At 38.1% G+C, this 18,501-nt stretch overlaps 3 protein-coding genes across 5 annotated transcripts in view; all 3 read right to left on the bottom strand.

Annotated features, from left to right (window-relative positions):
- LOC131771370 (uncharacterized) overlaps positions 1 to 419 on the bottom strand; it is a 30,706-nt gene extending 30,287 nt beyond the window's left edge. For both annotated transcript variants that reach the window (XM_066173254.1, XM_066173257.1), the window contains exon 1: positions 293 to 419. The gene's annotated coding sequence lies outside the window, so the exon portion shown is untranslated. The remainder of the gene's footprint in view (positions 1 to 292) is intronic.
- Positions 420 to 5,468: 5,049 nt separating this feature from the next.
- Positions 5,469 to 16,943, bottom strand: LOC131771328 (uncharacterized). Of its 2 annotated transcripts, XR_010718949.1 has the most exons (8): positions 16,846 to 16,943; positions 12,776 to 15,972; positions 9,538 to 12,402; positions 9,225 to 9,352; positions 8,539 to 8,659; positions 8,211 to 8,293; positions 6,920 to 7,669; positions 5,469 to 6,203 (listed from the first exon to the last, which is right to left on the bottom strand). XR_010718949.1 is itself a non-coding variant. In XM_066173265.1 (7 exons), exons 2-7 carry the CDS (start codon positions 15,797 to 15,799, stop codon positions 7,609 to 7,611), a joined length of 6,282 nt encoding a protein of 2,093 aa, XP_066029362.1. In that variant the 5' UTR covers positions 15,800 to 15,972; positions 16,846 to 16,943; the 3' UTR covers positions 5,469 to 7,608. The 2 variants fall into 2 exon arrangements, 1 of the variants encoding a protein (XP_066029362.1); XM_066173265.1 differs by having other exon boundaries at positions 5,469 to 7,669.
- Positions 16,944 to 16,987: 44 nt separating this feature from the next.
- On the bottom strand, positions 16,988 to 18,294 carry LOC136283955 (E3 ubiquitin-protein ligase DZIP3-like). Its single transcript, XM_066173562.1, has 2 exons — positions 17,671 to 18,294; positions 16,988 to 17,008 (listed from the first exon to the last, which is right to left on the bottom strand). Exons 1-2 carry the CDS (start codon positions 18,292 to 18,294, stop codon positions 16,988 to 16,990), a joined length of 645 nt encoding a protein of 214 aa, XP_066029659.1.
- Between the last annotated feature and the right edge of the window lie 207 nt (positions 18,295 to 18,501).

Here is an 18,501-nt window from a genome sequence, read left to right as displayed (position 1 = left end):
CCCCTTTACAACGTAGAGATAAAACTGGAACTAGAACATATCTAATTTGCACGAATTCTATTCTAGTCTTTATTCATCATGGTAGCTTTCATCTTCGAGACTTTTATCAATGGAAACGTTATCAATGAATATCGCATTCGCTTGGAAACTTAGGGGATCGAGTATTTAACAACATGGCAGACTGGCAACTGCAATCTCCATATAAAAGCGATCGTTGTGGTATATTTATAGGCTGCTTACCTCAGACAAAGGTATAGTAAGGTCGCCCCCTATACCATTCTTTACACCTTACCTGTCTGACAATGGCTCGCCTTGAAAATCAAACCAAAACAGTTACTTCTTCGTATTTGATGAAAATGCGGTAAAGAAACCTCACTGCTGCTTTAATGACTAGAAAAGGTCGACACTGGCTTGGCTTGATCAGTCCATCCGACTCTGAACTCAAGAGCGTGACATGCTTCAATGCTTTCTTAAGTCACATGATAACTTACCCCATCTTTTTTTTTTTAAATGATCGATTTACAGATACAGATACATTTATTCTGTCTAAAACTTCAGACTGACAGTTATGGAAGTAGCCTAGAAGTTGGTGGTAAGAGATCACAAAGTGATCGCGTACCAAAACGCCAACTCTCTATGCTACTTTCCATATTATTGGAATTATTGGAGGAAATCATTTTATGAAATTGTTTGATGAAATTGTTTGATGAAATTGTTTGATGAAATTATTTGATAGAATCATTTTATAATATCAAAGCGTTGGAATACTCTATGAATTTTGTTATGCTATGGGAGGCTAGCGATTTGATCCCACATCATTTTTCCATTGCGTGACATTCTCAGAAAAACAGGTAACAATGATGTAACTTAACATGTCACTTTACACTCGTCAACCTTCGCAGAGAGGCAGACGGAGATGAACAGTGCGTTCGCCTTCGAAAATGCGTAAATGAATTGCTTTTATTTTTAACAATTTTAGTATCTTGTGGAAGTCTGTAGATATGTTCCTCGCTTTAGAAATATTTCGGTCCGATGATTTATCTCACCCCTCTGTTTGTTTTGTCATAAGACGAATAGGCCGCAAACTTAGAACTCATGTGTAAAGCCACTTATCTATATAGCATGCTTAGCACGGTTTTCGGCTCAACTGTTTTTAATCAAGAGAGACATAGAACTAATATCATAATGGTGCCGCGCCCCCTTAATAGAATAACTCAAATTGAAATTGCTTTTTATTTTTTAAGCAATTAAAATAATTCTGCTTCGTTATCGCATTTTTCTAGCATCGTTCAATTTCAACATTTTTGGTTCTGAAAAACCAAATTTCTTTGAATAGGAGATACCAACGGTGTGTCTCCAGAGAGTGACAAGGTATATTTCTGAAAGTGCTCTCTACTCCTTTCTCGGAACTGTTGATTTTGTCATCATGTGTTACTCAAAAGTCAAACTATTTACATCAAACCAGATGTCGCCACTCGATCATGACATGCAACTTAGACTTAACTTCAGACATTAAGTCAAACGTCTCATAACTAACAGACTTTGTGTCTTACGATAAACAATACATCTTTATTCAAATTGATAGGTAAATCAAAGCAAGTTTATCCAAAGAAGGGAAAACCCCGTCCGTGGAAAGTTCTATTCATGACATCATGACACGTAGAAATTTCAATGCTGAGACGCAATCAATCACCGCCAGGGGGCTTTGGCCATGTTTTGCATAACGTGATCTGTTTACTTCAGTTTGCTTATTTTACAGCCAGATGTCATTTCGAAAGTGAAAGTGCCTTGAAAGCACCTTGGTAGGAGCTTTTGCGAAACTGAAAACTTCAGTTATCAATTTTATCATTCTGCTTCGAACCTTTCTTGATAGTCTTGCACGGCAACGTTTCCCTCCGAATTCATAGGATCACTTTTGTTTGGTTAGCTCGCTGAATTGCATAATTAAACCTTTGAAACATTAATATTGAAAGAACCTTGAATAGTTATTGGCATTCAACCTCAGAACGTCGCTCTTAAGCTATTGAAAGTTTTTCGCGAACGAGACTTCGAAACCTGCAGACTTGGCATAACCTGGAACATATCTACTGCTTGAATTGGTTATCTGATAGAATGATTGTATTATGTACTTGTAATTTGCATGCGCGTATACGAAGATTTCAGAATTCAGAAAGTCCCTGAAAAATTTTATATCGTTTCCCCGACCTTTGAACATTTATCTACAGTTAACGAACAAACAAGGGCCTTTAAGCCCGTGCTTCCCTGAATACAGATGACAAAGTTAAATTAGCTTAGATGCCTGATTTAGATAGATGTTTTATTTGTGAGTAGTGATGATTGATTCGTTCTCCAAAGTGTTGTACTGTCGTTTTAAGCGTCAAATAATATTCTGTTTGACAAAGATGTTTTACGTCTTGTCACGAGCGTGGGACAAAGAAAAAGTTCTGAGTCCCCATGAGGAATCGAACCTCAGACCTTCGGATTCCGCGCTCCAATGCTCTACCACTGAACTATAGAGACTGTGCGGGGAGCGAGGTCTATTACGAAGTTCCTATGACAAGTCAGGCGTCCTGCATACTGCTCAGATCGATAGCGTCGTGTTTGTAAATAGAAGAGGAGAGATGGTAAGTTTTGAGCTCGGTAAAGTAATAGAGCTCGGTAGAGAAATGGAGAAACATTTTGATACTTCCAGCTATATAACATGCAAATCGAAAAACCCCCTGAGTAAATTGGATATTCTTTAATAAAACGCGCAATTTTGCTAAGAATCTCTAAAGGCAATAATTTGGTGGATATTTATGATATTGGCCGGTATTTTTTTCCTGAGTAAGTCGCTAGTCATAAACAAAAAGCTCCTTTAAAATATCGATGCCAATATCTGGCCACTTTGACCACAAAGGCGTCGTCAATAAAGAGAGTAAGGCCAATAGTCCCCCCCACCCCCTTCCTGAATTATAAGAGGCGTGGGAGTAATTAACTCGTCGCGATTTTCTTGTTTTTGAGAGGTACGGTTCCGTTCAATAAAGTTAAACATAAACATGGATAATATAGTCATGAAGTTATAACTAATTATAAGTAATTATGATGATAAAAGTTTCCCAGTCGTGGCAATTTGAATATGTGAACGCCAAAATCTTGCAACCCTTTTAAGTGTAATTCAAAACAGGCATTTTACCGAAAGAAGGGCGATAGCGCTTCGCAAAAGACGAACACTTAAAACTGCAACGAAGCTCAGACGAAGCGAACGACAACAGTTGAAATCCCAATCCAACTTTGCTTTAGGATTTAACTCCAGGACTTTATGACATATTTCCAAAAGAGGGAGACCCGAGCTGGAGACAGACAGAGTACATATTCATTTAAGAATTGATTAATAATACTTACTGGATGAAAGTCGCAAGAATCTGCCAGTTGTTTGCAACACGCTACCGTATTTCAGGAACGAAACTGTCTTGCACTCATCATTAAGTAGATATCCGTGATGTTTAAATAACTCTCATGAAAACATTATTGGATTTTTCGAACGGTATTGCTTCCTTTTTGAAAAAGTCTCTGAACGTTTTGAATTTCCGTGGAAAATACAGCGAATTTGAATAACTTAGGCCCAAATAATTTGGCTGGATGCAAGTGTTTTTTTGTTAAGTGTCCGCGTTCCATTAAAAAACACACTCAATGTACTTGATAATGCCAATATATCAGGCCATGTTGGCCAAAGAGGCGTGGTGAGAAGGAAGAGTATGAAAATAATTGCAAAATGATTGGACGTAGCCCATCGAAACTGATTTAATGTCACGCGATAATTGTTGGCACCATTTTCAATAAGCAATGTGTCGCAAAATATTCAGATTATATGACAATTCAAGCGATCAGACTTGGTTTACGTAGCAATTTTAACATCATTGGCTAAGTGAGTCCTAAACGGTGGCTGTCCCACAATACAAGTGATGCTAGGATTAATAAAAGTTTTATTGAACCTTCCAGAGTGTCGCACTCTTGTAAAAGTTAGCATGATTTTTTTCCCTTTTAGAAACGAGACCGCTCCTGTTTATACCTTCAGCACAGGTAAAAGACTTTCTAGAAAAAAGCCGACGTTTTATTGCCTGCGGCGCGACCTGCCACGACGTAACACTTGATGGGTGCATACAATTTAAGTCTGCAAAAAATAGCTTAGTTTTAGTAAATTAAAAGTTAAAAAAGACGAAGCAAACAAACAAGAGAGTTGAAAAAAATTCAAAAGAACGGGAATGGTTAAGAATTGCGGAGATAAAAACCGACTCTAATAGTCATTAAAAAGTTCACCCAACCATAACTGATCAAGTTCTTTAGTTTGTGGTTTGGCATTTGTTCTATAAACTCTTTGTTAACTTTCTAGCGCCAAGACGCCAGACTTCCCACGAGGTAAACAAAAGATTATAGAAAAAAAAGTATTTTTAACAGCTATACGATTTCAAAGAAAAGATATTTGCACTCATTCAGCCTTCAAGCCACTCTGGTAGGAGCTGTTACACCTGTCCATTTTGAACAAACTCAAACGAAAAGGATTTTTCCTCGGAAAGGGTAATGATCATCGGCTATTCATTTTTCCTTAGATAGCCACCTTTGAAATCTTAGAATTGTACCATCGTACCTCTCCTCTCCGACTGTAAATGTTATAAATTTGGATTTGAGACGCCCTGGCTAATGTGAAAAAGCGAATAAAGCGAAAAACAAGTCAGACAATGATCAAAAGTTCAATTCTCTCCTTTGACAAGGCATTTGTGATAACAGTGTGACGGGTGTCACTCTGTTATCACTGTTTTGTTGCGATGGGTATTTGGACCATTCGTACTATTCGATGACGAATATAGGCTTATTTGGAGTAAAAAGAGTTACCACTAATCCTTTCGTGGATTGCTCGCGCTCTGAGTTCCTCATGTCATTCAGTAACCCTATAATCCCAGAGAGTGACTAACATCTAATTTCTCTTTTCAATATCACCCCTGAATCAAACATTAAGGTCATGAGAATAAAGGAGATGATAACCAACTGAAGAACCTCTTGATTGTTAAACAAATTCTCCTTGCCAGCACATTAGGAAATGTATGGAGAACAGTAAGGAGAATATGTATACTGATGTTAGGGTGTAAAGGGTTAAATGATCTGGCCATTTACCTCCGTATTTCCTTTTAAGTTTTGAAAAACGGTGCGATCGTGTTATTTAGGTTTGCTGAGCGGTACCACGAAATCACCAATCTGGAAAATTATCGTTTCCCTACTACTGAGAGGCAAACATGCAATAACAAGATAAAAGACTAAAATTGTGATTTTTATCAACATCTTCGTTGGTATTGTTCTTCGTTTGTCGATGTAGGAGGTTTATAAAGTTTTTTGTATCTTCTTAACGATCACGCTTTATTGTTGAAAAAAATTAAATCAACTACAATTTTTCATCATCTATACTACTTTGGCATGGAAATTGCTACATAGACTACAACAAGTCACTTTTAATTATTTATCCCCTACCTACAGTTACAATAGTCTCAATATTATAAAAAAATTTAAATGAAGGGTAAATGACAGCCCGAAATATCTTTAATTTGTAAAAAAGCTGGATTGCCAATTAGATACATAATTTTTTTGCTGTTTATATATTTTTATGGTAGTTGAAATAAAGAGCTTACTATGTAAGTACAATAAGTGCACTCAATAAAAATGGGTAAATGAAATTTGGAGAAAAATAGAAGACAGAGTACATATGGTTACAGACATCAAGATTATATGAACCAATTATTGTCTGCGCTGAAAGGAGGATAAGGATATCCAATTGCGTCAAGTTTTGCATTTAAGCACCGGCTGCACCCTTGTGATTTAATTTGGTTTAGTTTAATGGTAACAGCCCCACACTACCAGGTTAATTTCGGAATGTCTTAGAAAATCAGTGACCGGGAAAGTGAGGCGAATATCGGCGATATATTTGCGTCTCTTTATAGAAGGATAAAAGGATTTTCTACGAGATGCCTCTCTAATGCTAATGCCTTCGATGCCCTCTTTTGGTGGTCTCTCTTACTCCATACTCCATACTTGAAAAATGAAGACAAAATAAGTAGCAGACCTCTCTTTATCATGTAAAGCATTCCATTTGTTAAACATATTAAACAGTGAATCAAGAGATTTCTTCCAAAGAAAAAAAGACGATTACAGAACCCATTCCTTCTCCTTGAGACCTGCAAAAAAAAAACCACGAAAGATAAGTACAGTGTAAGACAGTGAAGAAAGCGTAGAAAAGTCTACATAAAAAAACCAAATGTCATAGTTTCAAATGACGTAATGATTTATATTCTGAATAATTTGTTTCCAACAGTTTTTTTTAATTAAAGTAAGCATTTAGATGTTACTATTTTCATAATCATAAGAGAAAGCCGATTGATAAAAATCCTGATTAGCGGGTAATGAACCAATTTATTATTCAAAAGAAACGTGGAAAATAAACGCAGGTCTTAAGAGGAAATATCGACCTGAAAAGCTGAGCGAAGGTTCCACACCTGAGATCGCCATTGCAAATTACTCTGTCTGGGACAGAAACTGACCAAACACAATCTACCTAGATATGTCACTCTTTGCCAGTTGCAGCTTTATTCTGGAATTTGCTTTACTTTTCTACCCGTATATCGTGAACCCTAAAGGATTAACATTGGTTAGATCTTCTAGCCAGTTACACTTCTTCCCAATCTGTAAATTCTAAAGACCCAAAGACATTTACTCTACAGTATACCATAATCTAATCGCTCGCAGATAATAATAATTAACAGAGAACTGTATTCCTTTGTATTTATGAGTCTAGCCAACCGATTCAATCCTTACTAATGATATGTTTGGCTCCAAAGAAAAGGGGAATATTTCAACTGGTTAAATTTCCAATGCAAGATACAGGAGAACTTACCAGTATTACATTCCAGCGGGTGTATTCTTTCACATCCAGTGCAGGTGAGTCCTCAGTTATAAATTCTTACCATTTACTCGAAATCGATGACAATTATTTTTATATCAATGAACGATAACAAAGGGAACCTTCCTCATTGTAAAGGGTGTGTCCCTCTCCCTCGGTTTTCGTATTTGTTTTATTTTTGTTAGTATGTTTGTTTGTAGATTCCTTTGTTTGTTTGTTTTTGTCTTGGTACATTTGTTTTTCACTATCATTTGCATAGTTTCTTGATTGTTAGTTTTTTGTATGTTTTTGTTTTCGTTTTTGTTTATACGTTTGCCTGTGTTTTTCGTTTGTTTGTTTTTTTCTAGTTTTTAATGTTTTTCTTGTCTCTTCTGTCATGCGGGTGCATTTCTTAGTGAAAAAAAAAATTATGTCTAGCCGGTTTAGAAATGTGTCATTTGTTGTGTCCCGCGCAGCAACAGCCATCGAAGTTCAAAAACAAAATATATTGATATGGTAGCAATCTTAGTTACTACAAAATTCCATCCATGGCACCAGTTTGGACAAGTTAGCATTAAAAATCAAGTCACAAATCGATCTTTGATTTCAAAATTTCTGCATGAGTGAGACGTTCATTATCTTCGTGATCTATTTTTTGAGTATAGTTATTTCAATTTGCACTATCATTTTTTTTTTTTTAATTGTTACTGAGGACTAGTTTGAAGTTGGCCGAACAACGGATGTCGGCATATCGGGCACGTTCGGCTGCGAAAAAAAAATACATTACAGAGGTTACTACCAAACAAAGGATCAAATTCATTTTCAAGGAAAAAACCAGCCATCTATGGTGGCCAGTAAGTGCTATTCTAATTGAGAGTAAGATGTATTTTAAGCACTGGTGTAGAAGTTTCAAACACGAGTCCAAAGTCATAAGTATAGATCCAAAGTTAGTACGAAGGATCCAAAGTCAATCATATGCACTTGTAGAATACACTACGAACTACGATGCTTCTATTCTTCATATATTTTAGGTTGTTTAAACAACAACAAAGGTGCCTTGCAGATACGATTTTTAAAATTGTACCAGTGAAGCAGTTTGGAAGGAAAATTAAGTGGCTCCCCTTTCCCATAAACTTGACTATAAATCATGCAAATATTGAAACAAAAAAATTGGCTTTTCAACCTCTGCATTGTTAAGTTATTTTCGCAGTAACTTTCCAGGCCAATGGCACCAAGTGATAGGATCTGCCCTGGGATACCCAGGAGGTGTTCAATGAATACAAGACGTTTCAAAAAGTGTACTTACACCCCATTTTGTATCATTGCAATTGCACAGTCTTTGTGAACCTTGTGAGAGCAGGGTAGAATTTGACAGCCACTGAAGGCATCCTGTAAACAACGTAAAAAAAAGATCATAATTTCAATTTAAAGATATTTTTTCAAATCCTTTCGGGCGTTAAAAGATTGACGAGAAGATAAATTTAAAGAATTACGATCTCCTTAAGCAGTAGGAAGAAGTTATAAAGAAAAAAAATAAATAAAAAGTAAATGAAAACATATCGCATAACAAAAAATCGTTTGAGCACATGTGATCACGAATATGTTTGTTCACGCCATAAACAGAGAGACTTCACCTCCAGACAAATGCAGCATTCATCGTGTCCCGAATCAGGTCTGCACTTATGTTTTCCTTCAAGACGTTTGTCCAGGCATACGTTACAAACATCACAGTGGAAGGATCTGTCGCTATGGATTCTATTCAAATAAATAAGAAGTAATGCAGAAAAAAAAAGTTTTTTTGTTCTGTAATGAATAGGAAACCTACCCTCACCAGAACAACTACACTCACTAGGTTAATGCTACTCCCTCTATACCAGATGGAAACTGCGGCAAAGCAAATAATCCTTCCCCGGCAATTGTTCAGGTTTCCCCTTCAAATTGCCTTCAAAAAGTTTTTTTGTTCTGTAATGAATAGGAAACCTACCCTCACCAGAACAACTACACTCACTAGGTTAATGCTACTCCCTCTATACCAGATGGAAACTGCGGCAAAGCAAATAATCGTTCCCCGGCAATTGTTCAGGTTTCCCCTTCAAATTGCCTCAACATAGTTATTCGCTTGCACTAAGAAAGGAAAATTCTTCGTCAAAGACTGTATCTAAAAGACAGAAGCTTGTGTAGGAGGTTAGTGCGTTCGAGGCCGACAAAAGCTCTTACTTCTTAAGACTATGTAAAAGATCTCGAACTATTTCAAGGCTAAATTCATAATGTATTGAAACATTCTGAAGTAATTGAACATGGCCGGGGAATAATATCTAACCTGCAGATCCCACACTTCGTGCAATGGAAAGGATTCTTGTCAACCGACGTGAAGTGTTTACATGTTGCACAGAAATATTCAGACATTTTCGAGTTGCAGGAGCCGCACCTCTGGCTATTTTCATCGATCTGAAATGCATGGAGAATGTCATACAAATAAGAGATAGAAAATCACTCCAGCAGTCAATTTCTAATATTTCTATTAACATGACCATTTGACAGCATCTGTAAGGACTTTGCGATGTTGCTGTATGTCTCGTCTCAGAAAAAGCGAGAGAGGAAAACTTATATTCTGTTCTCATATAAAATCTCACCACTTGTTCGTTGTAGCAGATAGTACAGCGTATATGTGTGGCATTGATTGCTCTTGCCTGATCCTCAGTACAATCAGACTCGTTGTGGCAACGATGGCAAGGGAAGAACTTTCCACAGCAGGGAAACCGGACCAAGCATCGGCGTTGATAATGACTGCAAACAGGGCGTGGAGTCTCCTGTACAGGTGTGGCTATGGATTGTTGCTCACGATCAGCTCCTAAAGTGGACTCATTGACTTGCGTAAAGACCTCTTGATTACTTGATTCGTTGATAGGTGATGGATTGGATACCTCTTGTTCTCTAAAATCTCTTGCATTTTCTTGTATGCCCACCTTTTCGACTGACTGGAGTCTGCGTTGAGCCTTGTTTGCGGGAGTGACGCTTGACGCAACAAGCTGGACAGTTTGGGCCATTATTTTTTGCAAAGATCCAAGAAGAGAACCCGAAGAATGCTCTATAAATGAAACCTCGTCCTCAGCACTAGTGGAAATTTGGGCAAGTCCACAGTCAATGTTTTTCGTACTGCTGTCATATTTGTTTACCGTCGATTTCACACCATTTACAGCCTCTCGTGAATAAGGGCTGTTAAATAATGACTTGGGCTCAGAAATTACAGGTTCCCCTTCGTCAACACAATGTCGCCTTAGCACCGGCGACAAATCTTCATCACACACACGAGATGGCAAACCAGGGCGTTCTGTCTGAGTCAGAGGCGATAACTGAGGAATGAAACGGTTTTTTTTCACAAAGAGGTCTCTCTGAGGGCAACTTATCCTACCTTCATCAGAGACAAGGCATGATTGACAATATCCGTCTTCGCAAGAATCATCTTTTTCTGCGAAGGAGAAACTTCCATGATCTTTAGATAAAAGGAAATATTGGTTGTGATCGTCCTGCTGATGACCTTCAACTGAAGCATGATAACAGTTATCAGCATTGATAGAGAAATCCGGATTGCTATCATCGTTAATGTGACGCGCTACAAAAATAGGATATGACTTTGAATTGGTCTTTGTGGGTATAATCATACCTTTCCCCGTGGCATTTAATTTTCGTTTTGGCCTTGCTCCCCCATGATCATTGCATGTATCAGGTCTCCTTTCCCCTTCAGTGAGATTGGGAATCGTTTTTCTTCTTGTTTCCTCAAAAGAACTGAGTTGTATGCGTTTTGCTTGAAAGCTGTCTGAGGATCTCATACGTGGATGGCTTTGATGAGCTTCTAAGATATCCTCAAATTTAGGTTCCGGTTCATAGGCCATCGTAGTGGCTTCCGTATAGTTTTCATGTGTTTTTCTAGAAAAATCGAATGCACCTATCGATTTTTCATACACACGGATTTCGCTTGCCTTTGTTATAAAAGTTTCAGCAGTTTCATTCTTATCAGAGTCTTGAAAATCATTATTCGAGTGAATGGGGAAATCATTTTCTGGAGACCTTTCAGATGAGTTACTGTTTTCGTTTTCCAGCAGCTTAGATTTTAGTTGTTCTTCTGAATTTGAAGAGTCTTGTGAATTGATAAAGGAATGAGCTCCCGATAGCCAATCTCTCTCAAGTTGTTTTCTTTGAGCCTCGCAGTCATTTGAGCTAGGATCGGTGTCCAAGGTATGCGTCGATTCTTGGCTTCGTTCCTCAGCTTGAACGTTTGGAAGCCTCAAATTACTGAAGGTACCGTCATCTTGGTAAGGGTATCGAAAAGAAGCGTCATGGTAAACTAGCTTCATGACTGGGGATGCTCTTGAGGAGCTAGGCAAGTAATGCTTCCCAAACCTTTCTTGTCTGTTGGAACTCTCTCGTTCAAAATCGAATGACTTCAAGGGTCCATCCACAACGTCAGTGTGTTCTAAAACCAAGTAATTGACTGATTGTCTTTGGCTTCTTGTGGTTTCGTTCTCATCGATAGCTTTAAAATTTCCATTAATGACTCTTGATTCTTCATCTTCTAAAGAAATGTGTCCGTCCTTCAGACGCTTACTTTTTGATAGTATTTCAAGACTAGAGGGGTCTTGTGCATTACTTATAGATGGGGCTGGCGATTCTGGATCTTTAATAAGTTTAAGTACCATCGGAGCGCCTTCATCGATTTCTGCTACTTCATTTGCTTCGAAGGAGATACACTCCCTTGCCACGTAGAACTTGGAACTTCGGTTTTCTTCTTTAGCTTGATGTCCAAAGTATGGAATCCCAAGAAAATTGACAATACCGTCATTGGTGTTTTGGCTTTCTTTTAGACTGAACATACAACTTTTGTATGGCCCATTTGACTTGATCGACACTCCATCACCACTTTGTTCAAAGTTAAAGGAACTCTCTTTAAATTCCGATTTTCTTTTGTTCAAACTTCCCTGAAGGTCAGCCATAAATGAGCGTCTCGATTCTCTATCACTTTCAAACAAAAGCCTTCCCATCCAGGTTTCATCGCTGTCTTCTACTCTTTGCGTGGAATTTTCTTCATGCTTTATTGGGCTCGACTCAATTGGGGCACAACAGGGAGCCGTCAAAGCTGGACAGTGGCTTTTGGGACCATTCTCCGGTGTTGTTTCTGATTGGTGCGAGTTTTCAGAGATAGGATCCTGGTATAACTGACCTCGGAGAAAAGTAGAATGTCCTCCATCTAGGTCCACTAAACTTACATCCTTATCTTCTTTAGGAATGTGTTCCTGGCCTGTCTGAGTTTGAGATCCAGTATCTGTGAATCCTTTATCATCTTCAATAAGACCCAGACTTACATTGTCATCATCTTGAACTGGAGATGACTTTTCGTCAAGCAATCGAGATATCTCATGTACTTCAGTAAGGCACTGTGCAACACTGTTTTTGAGGCTGCTTTTTGAATCGTTGTCTGAGCTCTTGAGTTCCGGCGGGACCTGACGTGAAGAAATCATGAAGTATTTAATACATCAATATCTCTCACATAAAACGGGCGCGAATTATAAAGCTCAGAGAGCAGATGAAACCAAAAACTCGTCAAGAAAGTAAAAAAGTCATTTAGATTAGCTTTTCAAGAATATACTGCGCATAAATTTTCGACCTTTTCTTGCGCACAAAAATGAAAGGTAATCTGGGACGTTTCCTTTAAAAAATAAGGATAGACATTTAAGTGAAAAGACTGATTGCTACTTTCATTTAACCTTTTCAATTTAAGTATAGGTTTATGTGTGCATCTTAACTGATTTCTCTGTGGCTAGCATTTCTTTTCTCGTCAGTAGCATCCTGCAAGATGTCATTAAAAGCACTCACCTTATTGTTCTGTGCGACTGGGTTATCCAGGTGGTCTTCTAGGTGAATTCCTGATTGGTACGCAACTTGATACTTCTTTGCTAAGGTATCGATGCCAAGCCAAGATATCACATCGGCCACTCTTTTAGGGCATGAAGCTTCGAAGTAGTGTTGAGTATTACATCCTTTCATCGCAAGAGTTGCTGCTGTCTTTTTCACTGTTGTTGTTGCCACGAACTTGATTCTTCGCTTAATCGACCTCTCGTCACGTGATAACGTCAGACGTGCTTTCACTGGTTGACGAATCGCTATGGATATGCTATGACTTTGTACCGCTAGTGTTAACGTTTTGTCGGAGCGGCACTCCTGAAGAAGGTTTAAAACAGTAGTTTTAAACATGTAACTGCTTGTTTGCTCATCTGCAAAGATCATGCACTTAACCTCTTGCCACGTTGAGGTTTGAATCTCAAAAATGCTTTGTTCTTGCGAAATTCCGACTTGAAAATCTTCCATCAAACAAAGAGGGAGGAGCTCAATACGACTGCCATATGACATGATGCTACAGTGGCCATACGCTGCTGTTAAGGTTAGGTCAACAATTACTCGGGTTCCACCGTCTTCATGTTCACTTTCAAAACACTTTAGCTGAAAACATTCGTTGACTGCAAGTGAGATACTCCTCTTCAATACCAGAAGTTCATCGATATCAAGAATGACAGGCGAGCTGCAGGTAACCAGAAACCCATTCGACGAGGTATTCGTCTTGTAAGACAAACTTCTGAAAACCTGTTCTTCAGGAGTAGGGCATTCAGCGATGCTTTCTTTCGGACCAATTGCTGAGGAAACCAGAATATCTTGGAATGCAGTCTCCCCATTGCAAGTTACTAACGTTTTCGAAGCAAAAACTTGAATGCCATCATTGAGCAGAAAATGAAACTCGTTTTCGTTGGGTGAAAGTTTTGTATAAAGGTCGTATGCTGCAAAGGTTGTGTCAATCTCTTTCAATTCAATGGACATCATAATGAGGAAAATTACGAACAGCTGCAGGTTGAACTGATGGTCAAACTCTGTGTTTGTTGCATCTCTTGTGGTTTGATTGACGTTACTCCTTTTTTCATTTTCCTCGATTTCTTTGCTGAACTCTTTTAAAGTGTTGTTCACATCTCGGTCGGCTGTCAGTTCACCAGAATGTTTCTTTAGGAGTAAGCTATGCATCCGAATTAGCTCTGCATTTGAATGACCCTGTTTTGAACGATGTTCCTCACAATGCGCCCCTGCTTGCTCGAAAAATGCAGCAGCTTCCTCTTTCTTTCCCTGCCGGAGCAGTTTCTGTCCAGTCTGCAAAAAGTCAACGGCACATTTCTGAGAAACCATTACCTTTGAGGCGAAACATTCACTTCCCAGTCTTTCTCCAGAAAGCAGTTTTTTGCCTGTCCTGGATCCTCTTAAATGAGGGTTGTTTTCTTGCAGTAACACGGCTAATGCTTGTCCATGCTCAGCAACCAGACCTTCAATCATCATTTCAGACACTTCGCTTCTTGGAGACTTTTTGGGGTTTTTCGTAATCTCCATGTACGTTATGGACAATTCATTCACAAATGAAACGTGGTACAGGACCTCTAAGCTTTCAACTGCTCGTTGGAAGTATAGGTGTGATTCTTCTTTGTGCTTCAATCTCGATTTAAGCTCACCAAGAGACATGTAGCATTTGATGAGGAGAGGATTCCTTTGACCAAACATCATTTCCAATATGTCAGCAGAGGATTTAAATTTCCCAGCAGCACTTGTTAGGTTTCCCGTGAGGCTCAGAATAGAACCTTGCTTGAACAACAGCGAGGCAAGGTCTAAATGATCAGATCCGTAACTCGTTTTGATAATTTCCACGGTTTTTTCTAATAGATTCAGGGCAATTTGGATTTTTCCTCGACGGATAAACACCTCCACTAACTTTTCAAATGCCTCAATTCTTACATTCATGTAAAGGCCACCAAACATGTCAACAACATTTGTGAAGGAAGTGGAAGATAATTTCTCAAGGCTAAATTCTTCCTCGGCCTCCCTGATTTTTCCTTGTAAGAGCAGTACTTCACAAAGATGTAGACGAACAAAATTGAGAAGGTGATTACAGTCCTCTCTCTCCGTCCTATGGCAATAAGATTTTAGGTATTTTAAAGCTTTTTCTGCTTCGTCAAAGTTACCAAAAGAAGTATACAAAACCGCCCGATTACTCATCATCATAAATGAAGTTTGAAAAGGTAACTCGTTAATCTCTCTAGCTTCACAGTCATTCTTTAGCTGCTCTTGTAGCTCGAGGGCTTCATTAAAATTCCTAGATATCAGATGCAGGCGGCTAATGTTGCTATACACTGCAACAGACTTAGTATCCGTGGACGAACGTTCCAGTTGTCGTAGCTTTCTGGATTCCACATAGCTCAGTGATTTCTTAAATTCTTCAGTTGCCGAGCGAAAATCTCCTTTAACAAGTGAAATACATCCTTTGTTGTTGTAAGCAGCTCCTAAGTCTTGTAAAGGGGAATTAGAGGAGGCTAATTGATGATGAAAATCTACCAGCAGTTCAAATGTTTCATGAGCAATTTCGAGCTCTGAGATTAACAATGCGAACGCCCCCAGAACGTTTAATACGCTCAAGTAAAACTCTTCCACACGGATACTTGAGTCATTGGGTGAGGATACTTGATTGATCGGAGAACTTCTGATTTTCTCCTGAAGGTATTTTTGCCCGGCATAACTTGAATCTAACAGTAACGTTCCGTGTTTGATTGAGCAACTGACGCCACCCTCGAGGAAAAGCTCCTTTCCCCAAGCTAAAACTTCCCATAGCCGGCCATCCTCGTTTGGCACCTCAAGATCCTGTAGCTGAATATTTAACAATACTACGAAAAGAGATCTTAGAGCATTTCGCGCATCAGCAATTTGATCACTTTGATGGTAATTGATGGCCCTATCTAGTGCCAGCACAATTTTGTCAATCACTTTACAATTTTCTTTCGCTAGATACACATCTTTTGATTGCAATCTATTCATTTTCTTCTCGCCAACAGATCTACCTTGCAGTCGAACGTCACGTGCACCTGCCAACTCCTCGCTCCGTTCATCCTTACAAAACTTTTTATTGGGTTGTGTTCGGTTGAATTTCCCTTCAACTCCATCTAAGTGTCCTTTTTCTCGATTTCTATGGATTATTTCAGTGCTCTTCTCTGCAAAAAGATATACAGACTGAAATGAGTTCTGATATAATTCTAAGACCTACATCGATGCTATGAGCTAGTCTAGATAGATAGATAACTTTAGTTAAACATGGTGGAAATACCTTCAGCACAATGTAAGAAAATAAAATGTTTAATTCTGCTTAACTCACTAATAATTAATATAGTGCTGTAAGAATAAAAACCCTATCATAACACTAAAACTGCTTTTCAAGGATAGCCGTGGAGTTAACGTTTAAATTCGCTTAAAGAAACTGTTGATTGGAGTTCATTTGAAAGACTGTTCCATAACATAGCACCTCTATAGGAAAAACGTATCTTTAAGGAATTGGTGTGGGGTTGTGGAAGAGCCAATTTATTCTCTGAATTCCTCATTTGGTACGAAGTAAAATCATTTCGAGATATAAATCGGGATTGTTTACAATGATCACCAACGAAATTTGACTGCCTCCCTAAACAATTTATCCTTTAATTGCTTTAAGCAAGACAGGGGTCTATGCGAACAAACTCAGTTTATCACAATTCCTTCTCCTCTGAGATTATCCTTCACTTTACCTCCATAGAGATATTCAGAAACAGAACTTTACAATATGGTATGGAGAAAATTTTCAAATGGTTGAACGCTCCTTTAAGAAGAGCAAGAATCTTAAATATAATGATTATAGCCACCTTGAAAATAAAGGTCTCTAGAAAAATATGGCACCTGCTAAATTCGTAGTTTTTATTATTTATTTTAACATATGTATTTTTCGTCGATTGATATTTTCTAGATTATCGCCACAAGGTTCAGCACCACGCCTAACATGGTCTCGACGTTGTGACAGTCAAATAATTTGTTATGATGATAGCGCTCTCACGACTCACCTGATTTCGAAGAGATACGAGCAACACACTTCTTTTTTAAGCATTTTAATTCAGTTACCACAGCTCTTATTGTAAGTTCCAGTCGTGTTGCCTCTAATTTTCCTGTAGAAGATTTTTTTGATAATTATTTTATGATATATGGTTAGAAATAAGAGTGATGCACCTAAAGATAAAAGACACACTAACAAAGAACAAAATATGAAAGAAAAGCCGTTTGAGATTAAAAATGAGTTGCCTATCTCATTAATTGTGATTTCCCCACCGCTCTGCAAATTTACTTAAATCTGTATCTCAAAATTTACATCTTGTCTTAGAATGCACTTTTTTTTTCATAAGAATCTTTTTTATGAGAATTTTCAAGCTGAGATTGACCAAAATTTTAAGAACATCCTGAGAACATACCCAGGCTGAGAGTCAGTTAAGACCGTCTTCATTTTGCTCATTTCTTTTGGTGAGAAGTATAAATAAAAGGAAAAGAAACGTAAAACCGCGGTCTAACAGAACTATTAACTCAAACACTTGAGGACACAATTTTTAACATCAACAATGCATTTTTCTTATTGCACGATAAACTGATGAACACCTCAATTTGTTGTCGAACTTAGTCTTTTACTAACTGACAGGTTTCCTGGTCATATCCAAGTTGGTTTATTGAAATACTATAGCAAACAACTCTAGGAACATGTCAAGAACGTTCTTAGGTTCAAATCGCAAAGAAAAAAATTAACAACGTTAAGCCTTCGCCCCCAATTAGACGTTCTCATAAAAAAACAAAAGGAGTGTAGCTCACTGGATCTGTTAAGACAGAGGTCTGATCGAACCTACCTTCTGCTCTGCCCTCTCTTTTTTGATGGTGTCATCATCCTGAAACCAATTTTTTAAAAGCTCTCGATAGTGTTTCTCAAAATGAGAGTCCATGAATCCTGTCTTGATACTATTAATAGCATTTTGGTAACAGGTTCCTCCCAATCTCACCAGTACATCAGTAATATCCTTCCAGTAAAGGTTGAATGTTTTGTCATCGACAGCGGCCCCTCTGGCATAACTGTAAACTGTGTCTCTGTAGTACGTAATGCGAACAATATCTGCTTCAGGTGTTGTGTTTTCTGTAGGAGGAGGAAGATCCCAACCAGAAGTAGGAGGAACAAGACCACAAATATTCTTCAGCAGAACCATTACCAGAGTGATATCAAAATGCTGCGATGATACAAGCGATTGGGGATACAATTTTCCCCACTGATGAGTATTCAAAACTTGTTTCTTTCTAAGTGACAGTAGTACGGAATGAATTGGTTTACGTGATAAAAATGTTCCTAGGTTTTCTGGTCGATAAACCTTGTCGAACGTAGTTCTCAGGACCTGAGATCCTACAGCTATCAATAGGCGACATAATCGTGCATAATTAGCTGTTTCTTTCGTAGAGATGAAAGCCGTTGCTTCTGAAGCCATGATTGGTAAATCCTGAAAAAAATTAAAAATTAGCTAGACTTTTTAATTCTTATAGGAAGTAAAATTGTGGATTTCTATGGTATAAATTTTATTTATTATTATTTCTAACTTACGCTAAGGCTTCTTTTGTTAAAATTTGATAAAATGAAATACGATCACTAATAAATCCTGGCGAAATTAACAGCTTATTATTTGTCACGCATCACG

Source organism: Pocillopora verrucosa, chromosome 10, assembly GCF_036669915.1.
Source record: "Pocillopora verrucosa isolate sample1 chromosome 10, ASM3666991v2, whole genome shotgun sequence".
Lineage (NCBI taxonomy): Eukaryota > Metazoa > Cnidaria > Anthozoa > Scleractinia > Pocilloporidae > Pocillopora > Pocillopora verrucosa.
Note: the sequence above shows the minus strand (reverse complement) of the source record. Positions and strands in the feature narration are given on the sequence as shown.

Excerpts from the sequence above, each read along its gene's own strand:
- LOC131771328 (XM_066173265.1), bottom strand. The coding sequence starts at position 15,799 with ATGAATAGATTGCAATCAAAAGATGTGTATCTAGCGAAAGAAAATTGT. Across the intron at positions 9,353-9,537 it reads TCTGCTACAACGAACAAGTG|ATCGATGAAAATAGCCAGAG; the intron begins GTGAGATTTTAT and ends CATGCATTTCAG. Across the intron at positions 8,294-8,538 it reads AATGCTGCATTTGTCTGGAG|GATGCCTTCAGTGGCTGTCA; the intron begins GTGAAGTCTCTC and ends CGTTGTTTACAG.
- LOC136283955 (XM_066173562.1), bottom strand. The coding sequence starts at position 18,294 with ATGGCTTCAGAAGCAACGGCTTTCATCTCTACGAAAGAAACAGCTAAT. Across the intron at positions 17,009-17,670 it reads AAGAGAGGGCAGAGCAGAAG|GTGCATCACTCTTATTTCTA; the intron begins GTAGGTTCGATC and ends TTTTATCTTTAG.